The 12,080-nt window shown below is 38.2% G+C and overlaps 1 protein-coding gene across 4 annotated transcripts in view; it reads left to right on the forward strand.

Annotated features, from left to right (window-relative positions):
• kat6b (K(lysine) acetyltransferase 6B) overlaps window positions 1–12,080 on the forward strand; it is a 45,303-nt gene that overhangs the window by 2,508 nt on the left and 30,715 nt on the right. For all 4 annotated transcript variants that reach the window (XM_056470251.1, XM_056470252.1, XM_056470250.1 and 1 more), the window contains exon 2: window positions 748–1,606. In XM_056470251.1, coding sequence (XP_056326226.1) covers window positions 986–1,606 — 621 coding nt within the window. In that variant the 5' untranslated portion in view covers window positions 748–985. The remainder of the gene's footprint in view (window positions 1–747; window positions 1,607–12,080) is intronic.

Consider the following 12,080-nt stretch of genomic DNA (forward strand, 5'->3'; position numbering starts at 1 on the left):
TCATCTATGAAATATTGTGTTTTAGCTTGTTATTAAATATTAAAATTGCAACATTTGTGCTGTCAGAGGTTTTTAGTGCAGTGTCGCAATATCTACTGAGAAGTCTACCTAGGCTGCATAATATCTAGTAAGCTGACTATCTGCATAGAGACATGGGCATCATAGACACGTGCTAGACATTCCTTGTTTGTGTGTGGGGGTAGATTATTAGATATCAGGTATAATATTGTCATGTGTTTAACCTTTTATTAAAATGTGAATCAAAGTTCATCTTTAATCTCACGGTTTTACTCATTTATCTACTTTGGAATGTTGAATTATACTGTTATGGAATTTATCCTCCCATGTCACATATGCTAATTCTTAGGATAAGTGTGTGTGTGTGTGATGTACGTGTATATACACCTGTTATTTTATTCAACTAAAATTGCTGTCAATTTAATTGGGTAGTAAAATTAATAGGCTGTGTTTATTATATATTTTAAAATTGGGCAGAAATGTCAGATGTTGAGATTATGGTTAAATGTGAGGTTATTGTTTGTCACTTTAAGATAAGAGTCCATATTTGTTTATTTAACTTTTACTGTATTTGGGATTGATGTATGACTGATATAAACAAGCATTAGTGTTGGTTAGCCTTAGCTTTCTGATCAAGTTGCTGTGCCCATTTAACTAGTTCTAGGGAGTGTGTTTGTTTTGTTGTAAAGTAACATGCATTTTCTGTTTTTCTTCTCTTCACCCCCACAGGTGTAACTCAAAAGGATTTTTCAGCAAGACTTCTCACTTTGGATTTACAACCACAAAGGATTTTTTTTTCCCTTGACAATGAATAGCCAGTCTGATCTTTGAGGAGTTACATCAGTCCCATATCCTGGTCGACATGATGTACTAATGGCTGGCTTTTGTTTGTGGATGCATATGGTTCACTCTTAAAAGAAAGGAATGTATTCATGGATCACACCTTAATGAAACAACTTATTTCACCATGGTGAAACTGGCCAATCCCCTGTACACAGAGTGGATTCTTGAGGCTATTCAGAAGATCAAAAGGCAGAAGCAGCGGCCTTCGGAGGAGCGGATTTGCCATGCTGTCTCAACCACACGTGGACTAGACAAGGGCGTCGTACTTCATCAGCTGGAGCTCGCTGTGAAGGATGGATCCATCCTTAAGGTTACCAGCAAAGGGTGCGCTTCATACAAAGACCCGGATAACCCAGGAAGGATTACGCCTTTCAAGTTGGTAGGCTCTGGCACGGTCTCTGTTGGATCTGTGATACCTGCAGGAGATCTGCGTCATGTGGATTGGAATAAAATCCTTAGGAGGGCTATTGAAGGTCTGGGCATCCCGTCTGGCTCCTCTCTAAGGAACATCGAGAGATTCCTTAGAAGCCAGGGCGACCTGGTGAATGTTGTGGCAAACCCCAGGTTTCAGCAGAGGCTGAGGCTAGCTGCTAAGCGGGCGGTTAACAACGGGCGGCTGCTCAAGGATGGGCCGCTCTACAGGTTGAACAGTGGTGGACTTGGAGGAAAGTCTTGCTTCAGGAACGTGGGGGTCTTTGGTGTCGACCTCCCACCTGTGACACTACTCCCCCATGAAAGAGACCAGGTGCGTCGAGAATTATTTTTTGTATCCATATTGGTTCTATTTGCTGATGTCAAAAGTGTTTATTGGTGTTTTATTGTCTGTTTGGTTTTGTTTCTGCAAATGCAAAGCCTAATCTTGCAAGGACTTCCTCATGAATTACTTTGGAGCAGTGACATTCATGGTGTGTTTATCCAGATAAAGTTGTGTACTATTGTTTTGAGACATCAGCAGGGTTTCAAATACTGCTGTACACAACAAGTGTCAGGAACAGAAATACTCCTTCCAGAAATACTCTCATGTTGGCATGATCCCACAGCCACCAGTGTCATTCAAAGGTTGTAACATCTAGGAAGTCAGTTATTTGGTAGTTCAAGTCCAGTGTTTGTAGCTTTTGAGGGCTTAACTGTAGCTAAGACAAAACAGTGACTTTGTTGTCCTAAATAGTTGAAATATCTTGAAACCATAGCGTAACTTATTGTTTAGGTAAAGAGTTTCTTCACCATTCCCCCAAAACCACTTTGTCATCCACATGAGTAAAGTTAGGTTTGATTTAACATTGTGATTCAAATGTTCTGTGAAAAATGAGTAGACCGTGTTTTAGTCTTAAATCATCTTTGGTTTGCTTCAAGATAGTTTTCTAAATGAGGGCATGATATGCTACAGATGTTGGAGTAGCTGTGTTTTTGGAGTGAGGAAATCTTTGGGAGTTACTGTGCTTGTACATTGTGCTGAAGTTTCATCATCCAGACCTCCCTGAAATCATTTTTACAGGTGTGATTTCCATATTTATAATTCTTCAAGGGATAGGTCACCTAAAATGAAAATTGGCTGTTAATTTACAAACCCGCAGGCCATACAAGATGTAGGTGACTTTTTTTTTTTCTTCAGCAGAGCATTAAAGGAGATTTAGCTTAAACTGTGGTTCTTGATGATTCATAAATGTCACTATGAGCACTTTGAGGGGAAAAATAACACAGAAGCAAAACAAAATTAATACCTTTTTTCAGCTCTTGTTGATCCATTGATGACTTAAATTTAATTCACATCCTCTGCAAAACAATAAGTCCTGAGTGCAATGACAAAAGTCAAGTGCAAGCTTCTTGTCATATAACACACAAGCACTCACATGTGAGCTGATGCTGTTTGCATGTGAGAGAGTTGCATGTTGTGTTGTTTATAGAAGTGGTACTTGGGTGCCGCTTGCACTAGTGCATTTTCATTTTAAAATGCATAAGTAAAGAATCTTTGACCTGCAAAAACAGAGTGGAGACCCCTTTTTAGTTTGGAAATGCTGGTGTTCCATTTCGGCATAAACAGACTGAATCACAAACTTCTTAAATACATGCGCAGCTATCCACAATAGCTCACTGACTTGTTTTTTGGAAAATTGCATATCATTTTCCCTCTCACATGACAATTTCACAACCGATATACTGCAAGTATGGGTCACGGAGTAATGTGCATGCCCAGTGAGTAAGGCAGCACAATATATCGTAAAATTGTTGTTGCGATTAAGAATATATGCAGCATATTTATCGCAGACGTGTGATAAATTACATTTATTTTATGCATTGGTTGTTTATCTAAATTTGACCAATCAGATGGGGCCTCACTATCTTCATCCACACTTCCCCAGTAGTTGCTGTTCTGCTATTGGCTAAAACGGCCTAATGGCGGAGTGAAGATGAATGAAAAACAGCCAATCAGGTTTTCACTCATTCATCATGTTAAGAAGACTAAAGGCTGATTTATACTTTTGTGTCGAGTGATCGATGTGATGGACGGTGCCTGCCTTGCGCATAGTTGTACATTTATACTTCTGCGTACTGTTTGTGTTGCTTTGCAAAAACACTTCCGGCAGTAGGATTTTATGTTTCTCTGTGTCGTTTTTCTTTGCGGGTGTTACATTTTTTTTTTTTGATCACTACCTTAGTGTACAAGTAGGCAAAACCGGTGGACGTGCAACAACTTTAATAATAAGGTAAACGCAAAACAACAGTTTTCATCTAGAACTAATTTTTGGGACACGACACTTGTAAACACTCACTCCAACGGGTTCGCTCAGCTCTCAGCCCTGCCCACACTTGTCACAGCTACCAAGCTGACCAATCACAGAGCTTGTGCTATGCATCATTGTGACGTGTAGTTACATTTTTTGAGAGGTCGGCCACGGCAAGGGCTATGCAACTGTGCTAAGGCAGCACAGAGCATACACATATGTGTGCACTTGACGCAGAAGTATAAATCAGCCTTAAATGTTTTCACCTTGGCATGGTTTTTTAGTCTGAATTAATTGGATCTAAAAATATATATTTTACCTGTATATTTCAATATCATTACATAAATACATGGGTATTTAAAACATGGGTGATAAAAATCTTTTAGGGAAACTTCTAGGCAAATGTTACAGTATATTGTAAGAATAATTGTAATCATAATACTCAACAAAATCGTATATTTGTCCTATATCATGCAGCTGTACATTTTTGCTGTATAATGTGGAAAGAGACCCTTTCTTCTGAAATGCAGCTAAAATGCCAGTCGAGGCGTTTTTTTTGTTTGTTTGTTCTAAAACACTATTTAAAACAAAACACACTAGCGTAAACGCAGCCTTTGAACGCAGTGATCATTTTGGATGCAGCAGTGAACTAAACAACAACACCATGGTGACCGCTACATTCATTCAAATTCCATCCCGCCACGGCTACATTACAACTTCTCATTCAAAACATTTTATTTTTTTAATAGCGGGTAATAATCGCACCAAAACGTATTTAAAGGTAAGTGAATTATAACAGCGCAAACTTTTTTGTTACCGCAGTAGTGCTGCGCGTCATTTGTTTAACCCTTTAAAGTTACGTGCTGACTGACTGACAGGTGCATGATGCGTGAGGCCAGCAAACACGACGTATAGCCGTTTCACTTTACTTCAGGATGCATTAATATCGCTATGTAGGTCTATTAGAGACATTCATAAATATTCCTAGCAAATCTAATAAATGCTAGAGACATAAACGCACTAAATCGCACTTCAGCGTTTATTTGAGAGCGCACAAGAAGATCTGCGCACTCTTGAAGCAGCTTATATTTAAGGGGGCGTGCCAGAAGTTTTGTGCATGAGCAGCGGAAATCGGCGCGCAAGCAAAGAGATCCGCATGCTGTAGGCTATTACATAAATGCGATCTCCACTTCTAATACTGCGCTCACAACATTTGTCATTGAAATAACGCCACAGGTAGTTGGTAGATCTGTGTAAAAAAAAAAAAAAGGTCTGCCGCCACAGCTGGAAAAAATCCTAGAGGAAACACTGAACACTCATGCAAATGACATTACAAGTCAGAAAGTTTGCACTCCTGACTCTTGTGAACATGCTCAGGACCGTTTGCAGAGGCTTTAAAGTTAATGTTGTTGTAAAAAGTAGACCGTTTTGTATCATTAGAAGCCCCAATAAATTTGTTTTGTAGTAGTAACAATAGTTTTGTCTGTGAATAGCCTTTGAATTGCGTGTTTTAAATAAAAAAAGGACCACAGTTTTAGCTTAATATATTCTTGTTTTATACCCTTACATCACTTACATCTGTAATGTCCTGAGGGTGAGTAAAGTAATAGTCATTTGTGAACTATTCCTGTAAATGAACGTGAAACATTTGCAACGTATTCTTTAATGTGAAACCTTTCTGGTGATTTTAAGGAATTTAGGATGTGACTTCATTTTATATTCTAAAAATTGTTTGGATTGTGTAATGTGGTCATTAAGTGTCAGAGGCGTTGGCTGACAAGAGATATATGATGTCAACCAAAGTGTTTCACTGGCCAAGTAAGTGATTAAATATTTCAACAATAAACTTTATCTTTGAACTCCGCATGTATTTATGAATTAAATGGGACTAATTTTAATATCATGTTGACCAAGTTACAAGCTTAATTAAAGCGATCCCTGTAGTAGGCAAATTTTGACCCCAGTTATAAACTATACAGTCTGAAGATGATATAAATCTGACGTTGATAAAACGATCCATTTTATATGTCAGTGTCATAAATTATTGCAGAATCCTAAATTTTTATAATTGTGTGTTTATAGTTGTGTGTTCAACTGGGACTCAACTTTGTCTAGCATTTTGCCTCAATGTTTATTTGAAAAGCTGTGAACATATTATACTACTTGTATCATTCCTTCAGCGATTGTGATGTTGTGGATTCTTTACCACATTATACATCATGTATAGTCTATACATCACACCACACACACTTTGTAAAGATGTAGTCTATAGACAAGTGAAAATGTAGGAAAGTCTTTTTGTCACTTGCTGATCACTTAAGGCCTATACTAGGTGGCTCTTGATGCACTCTTTTTCCTACAGCGGTCAGCGAACAATCAGAGGCCATTTGGTAATCAAATCTTGGAGCACATTCCCTTGTCCACTCTTTATTGAGTTGCTCTTTGAAAGCAAAAGCTTTTGGTTTCCATGCACGGGGGCTTGACTGTTGCTAAGCAATGTGCTTCATTGACCCTAGGACATGATAGCATGGTGCCAGTCTTTTTTTTTTTTTCACAATCACTGAGACGGTCTGCCGTCTTGCAGATGGTTCAGGGGGACTGCAGTGGTGGGCTGGCTGCTGATTAGCTCAATGCGTTAAAAGGGCTCTTTTGTTGTTAATTGTGTGCTTGGGGACTGGTCAGTCTGCAGCTGCTCCAGGCCTCTTTATCATATTCTGCGAGGGGTTAAATTATGAGAAAAGAGAGGGCCAAATCCGGCTTTCTTTTGTCCCATTAGCTGGCAGGATTAGATTTTGCGTTGAAGGTGTATTAGATCTTATAGATGGCCTCTCTTTTTGACGTTCTTGAAACTCTTGCTTTAGTTTAAAAGATAGTAATTCGATGACGGTCTGTTAAAGCTTTGCTGATTACATCTGTTCTTCAGTAATTGTGTAGAAACGGTACTAAGACCGCTGTTTACCAGCTGTGGCTGATGCAATTTGCTCACTTTCTAGAAATTTCACGAGCTTAGCAATGCATTTTACTCTAGTCTCCCAAGAAACCACTGAATTGTGCCTTAAAAGTTTTCTTGCAGCCAGAAGTGCACAAATTACTTTGGAAGATGAATCAAATAGTCCATATGGGACTCTAAAAGAGGTGGTGTATAGTAAATGTTTAAACTCTGCTTTGTTAGTTAGATTATTATATCAAATGGTTTTTGTCTTATATATTTTTGGATATTTGCATACATACAACTGCTTCGGTGCTTTATTTTATTTTAAAATTGTATGTACATATTAGGTTCTATCTACTGGCGGTTCGGTATATATCACGGTTTTAGGATTACAGATTCTCTACAGTATGGTACGGTGCTATGCTTAGAAAAAAGATGCCTACAGAACAATTCAAAGAACAATAAACATATATATTTGGTAACAAACACCTGACAATGCAAAAGCTTCACACTTATGACTGTAGATTTGCATATTCTTGCATTAATTAAATAAAAGTAGGGTATTTTGATAGAGAAAAAGCTTAAAATTTTCCCTTTTTCTATATTACATCTTGACTAAACATCTCAACCACTTAATAATTGTCAACACATCTTAATAATTGAGCACGTTTAAAGTATTGATTACTTCTGTTTACGTTATGCTTTCATTACCAAGGTAACAACACATTTTTATTTATGATTTCTTTATGATTTTATTATGATTCCAGAGAGCTCCGTTTCACTCATCAGCACCATCGTAGTGAATGGAACTTAAGTAAAGAGAGCGTTCGACTCTTCTCTCTTAATTCAGCAGGAACGGTCAGTTGAGAAGAAAACTGTTCATAGCAGATAGTGGGTAAACAATGTGTAATGTGAAAGCAGGTACAGTCGGTTGAGAAGAAAACTGTTCTTAGCAGACAGTAGGTAAACTGAGTCAATAATGGGAGTGATTGGGTGCGAAAGAACACCCAGCAGGTGCACAGTAGTAACAGACCTGCTGTATGTTCTCGTCCATATGGAACGCTTCTGGGTCTGGAGAAAGACCTCAATCTGCCTGTTAGTGACCACTAATAGGCTATCCTTGCCACGACAAAAATAAAACTGCATTCCTTATGTTTTTTTTCTCTCTGAATTTACATTGTGTCTGTTGAAACACTGACTCACCTGTACATTTGCACTGTATCTCCTTCACTTGCCATGCTGAAACACACAGAAACCCCACACACACACACAGACAAGTGAGGGAACGTGATGTCAACAACATATTTACATACTAAGAGGTGACTGGACAGATCTTCGCACGTGCAATGAATGTGAAAGGTATTCGGAAGCATACAAAGGTGGATTTTTGTTTTTTGCTTTGTTGCAATGGTTTTTATTAACAAACCAATATTAATAAAGCATATTCTGAACCGCGGATCACAGGGCACACCGAACCGTGGGAGGACAAATGTTTTTTTTACCAAGAACCGTTGCATGTCTAGTACATATTATTACATTTGTATTCACCATAGATCCTGCTGATTTTTAGTTAGACCCAGGTTGGTCACTATAAAGTTGTAAGTCTGCACATAGGGCTTTGCTAATTTGGCTGTAAATAAATAAGAAGAAACAAACCCTGCTTCAGACTGAACTTTAATGTTGCACTTGTAAAATGATCTGATCGGGTAAGTCAGCCAAGCAACATGAAATGTTTTACTGTTCTTTTGAGTTTGAGACTGTTTGTTCGTTCAGTGTGCAGTTTGTTGATGTCATCTCCATCACCTTCGACTTCTGCTAAATGCTTCTTTCAAAGTAGTACCACTTTCTTTCTGTGTATCTGGTGTATTTTTAACTGTTCAATCAGCATTATTGTTTGCACAGCAGTCTTAGAGAGCCTGCGGCTTAAGTGAAGAAACTCACTAATGTTTTTAGAGATGCATATTAAGGCCCTAGTTGAACATTTGTTTTTGCTGGCTGATGAGGCCAGCAGTTCAGTTTCAGTTATTTTTTCTTCTTGATGTTTGGGCTTAGTCACTATTGATGGGCCAAGACTGAGATCTCTGAAACTCTAGAGCTCCTGGATCAATTTTTGTTGCTGTTGAACCTGTCTGCTTTGTGTTAACAGCTCAAGTCCCTAAGCATTAAGCCACTGCCACCACATATATGCATAATTAGTAAGGGTCAGACACAGCCTCCAGTGGAGATGGCTTAATTAGAGCTGAAGTAATTGTCACTTAGCTAACCTGAGTCTCAGATACCTGAGCGTGTGCCATGTTGCTTTTCCTCGGGCAGACCGACCCGAATGAAGTAATGGTAATGTAATAGCCCTGCCATCCTCGTTAAGTTCCTGGGCTTCAGAGGCCTGGATGAGCTAATAGAGCTGTTGGAAAATGTAATGGGACGAGTCACGGGTCAGCGTTAGAACAGATCTGCCCTACATTCCTCTTTCAAACTGAAGCGTGAGACGTCGTCAGGCTTAAATAAAATTTGTACTTCTCTCTTTCTTCTGACTGTATTTGGTCACAAACCACTTGAAAGATGATGCTGATGTGCATGTCACTGGATTGGATCACACAAACCAAGCCAACAGACGCATTTTACGTGTCAATGGCTGCCAGAGTCTGGTTATGGGATGAGGGCAAGTCAAAACCGCATGTATACCACCATTCAAAAGTGATATGCCCCTGCTTGTGGCTATACAGGGTGAGATCTTAGGAAGCTTATGCAGATAAGAGGCACGGCAATCACATTTAATGTGGGCTGAAGCCCATGTTTACTTTTGATGTAAGTGGTTTTTTACTGATAATTAGTGTAACAGTACACAGTTAATGCATCATATGGCCATCGGATACCAGTTAATGCATCATATAGCCTTAAATGTTAGCTATACATTTACTTGTATGCCTTTGACAGATGCTTTTATCCAGAGCAGCTTAATGCATTTTTTTAATTCATGCATTTATCCGGAGTTGAAAACATGGGAGTTAGAGCCACGAGTGTTTAGTATTTATTAGTGTGTTGCAAGTGTACTCCAAATAAAACTCAAATATGAGCATGGCATGGACCAAGGAAACTTAAACTGATCACTTCATAAGATGCAACCATATAAGTGGCAGAATGCTCAATCATGACTGTTATGTGTCATCAAAGTCACCATGTTTCACATCATGGTTCTATATTGGCACTGAATTAGCAGATCTTAGATTTTTTGTGTGTGTGTGTGTGCGTGCAATGCATGAAATTTTGGTTTCGTTTTAAAAGGAAAGTTACTTTTTGTATATTTTGTTGTCTGTCAGATTTCCTCCTCTTTATTCTGATATGCTATTCTAGTGGGTGGTGAATTGCTAATATATTTATCTATTAATAATAGCAGAGGTGTTTCCTGTGCCTCTTTAAGGACTTTCATTTTAAAAGACTTAAGAGCAACACTAGGTATCTAATCCTCCGTCATTTCTACCAATCACACGATCAGTATCATGACATTTTTTTTTCTGCTTAAAACACATTGCATCAAGTAAAACATTTTATTTAAAATGTGTTAAAGGTAATTGAGTTTATTGCAATCTCAGAGCCTTTGATAAATATTAGTAAAGATCATGAATGAGATTCAACAGTAACTTAGCGTTTTATTAAACTTAATAAACTTCAATCTAATATTCAGGTTTATTAGAAACAATATTTAACTATATACATGACTGGCTGGGTGTATTTAAAGCTCGCTGTATTAATGTGCTCTCATGGTTTCTGCTACATTCATTCTTCCATGGCGGGGCGCCACACTAAAATTTATCCCGCCACAGCTACATTACAGCTTCTCATTCAAAACATTCAGTCGTTTTTTTTTTTTTTTTTAATGGCGGGTTATAATCGCACCAAAACGTATTAGTAGGTAAGTGAATTATAACAGTGCAAACTTTTCTGTAATCGTAGTAGTGCTGTGTGTTATTTTTTTAATCCTTTAAGGTGGCGTGCTGACTGACAAGTGCATGATGCTAGCAAACATGACGTAGCTTTCTGTTATGACGAACACCGTTTCCATAATTATCTTTTATTTATAGTTAAAGGTCTATGGCTCTGCATACAACAACTTTATCTTGCTGGAGTTTATAACCGTTTCACTTTACTTCAGGACGCATTAATGCCGCTCTGTAGGTCTATTGGAGACATTTACAAATATTCCTAGTCAATCTAATAAATGTTGGAGACATACTCGTTGCATAAATGGACTAAATTGCACTTCAGCAGTGTTTATTTGAGGGCGCGCAAGAAAATCTGCACTTGAGCTGCCTATATTTGAGGGCGCTCAAGAAGTTTTGTGCACGAACAGAGGAAATCGGCACTCGAGCACAGAGATTCGCATGCTCGTATCACATAAATGCGATCTCGATTTGTAATACTGCGCTCACGACATTTGTCAATAAAATAACACCACATGTAGCTGGTAGATCTGTGTAAAAGGCCCAACAGAGTCTGCCGCCACAGCTGGAAAAAATCCTAGAGGAAACACTGGCTCTCTGTGCAACCATTTTAATGTGTAGCAGTGTGACTACTGATGAAATGAAACCATGAATATCTAAACTAAAACCACCAATCTGATCTGATGCTTTGTTTGGAATAATTTTTGTTGACCAAATACAACGAAACAGCAGAAAGTAAATGAATTAAAATGTACTCATTATTTACTGAGGTGTTATAATAATTAGATATTAGGGGTGGGAGAAAAAAAACGATGCATCGCAATTAATGATTCGCCTGCAATGCTCTTAATGATTCTTGGTCAATTCACAAAATTTGATGGTGATGATTTGGGCCTGTGCGGACATGAGCTCTGAAAAGGAAAAAAGTACTGATAGGTGCACGTGCATATGCTGCAGAGTTCACTTCATTTGGACGGATGTATATTTACAGGCGAGGTGCTTCTAATATGTTGTGTTGGCCAAATTCTGAAAGCAAAACCTTGGTTTGTCGTAAACGCGGCTCCGTGCTGCGCTACTCGTCTGTTGTGCCAATGGTTTTAGAATCACTAAAGGAGATGGACCGAATAGTATGTCAACATTGCAGCACACTTCATTATGAGTGAAGGCTCATGGCTTGTGTTCTTTAACGCAGTTTCATTAAAGAACTTGAACTAGATCTACTGCATGGTGTTGCAAACTGCTGAATCATTACTTGGTGTGACCCTGAGAATTGGAATCAGATTAGAATGTGAAGTCACTTAAGATTCCCACGCCTATTAGGTATCATGGGCATAAATGTTTGTGAAACAACAATCCAAGCCACAAATATATTCTCTACTGAGATATGCAAACATCAGTAGAACAAAACTAAATTTAAAAGGCTAAGCCTATATTTTTAAAATGTTTCAAAATGTATCAATGGCTTTTAAGACAATCGTTACAGATTTATTCACACATTAATGAACAAACTAGAATAATGAATAAAATGTTATTAATTGCACATTTGACATAATGCCCAGATTTAGAAATAGCTTGTTGACTTATATAATTGAATGGCTTTTCTGAGGTAAATGCTTGTTTGGTCAT

Source organism: Danio aesculapii, chromosome 13, assembly GCF_903798145.1.
Source record: "Danio aesculapii chromosome 13, fDanAes4.1, whole genome shotgun sequence".
Classification (NCBI taxonomy): domain Eukaryota; kingdom Metazoa; phylum Chordata; class Actinopteri; order Cypriniformes; family Danionidae; genus Danio; species Danio aesculapii.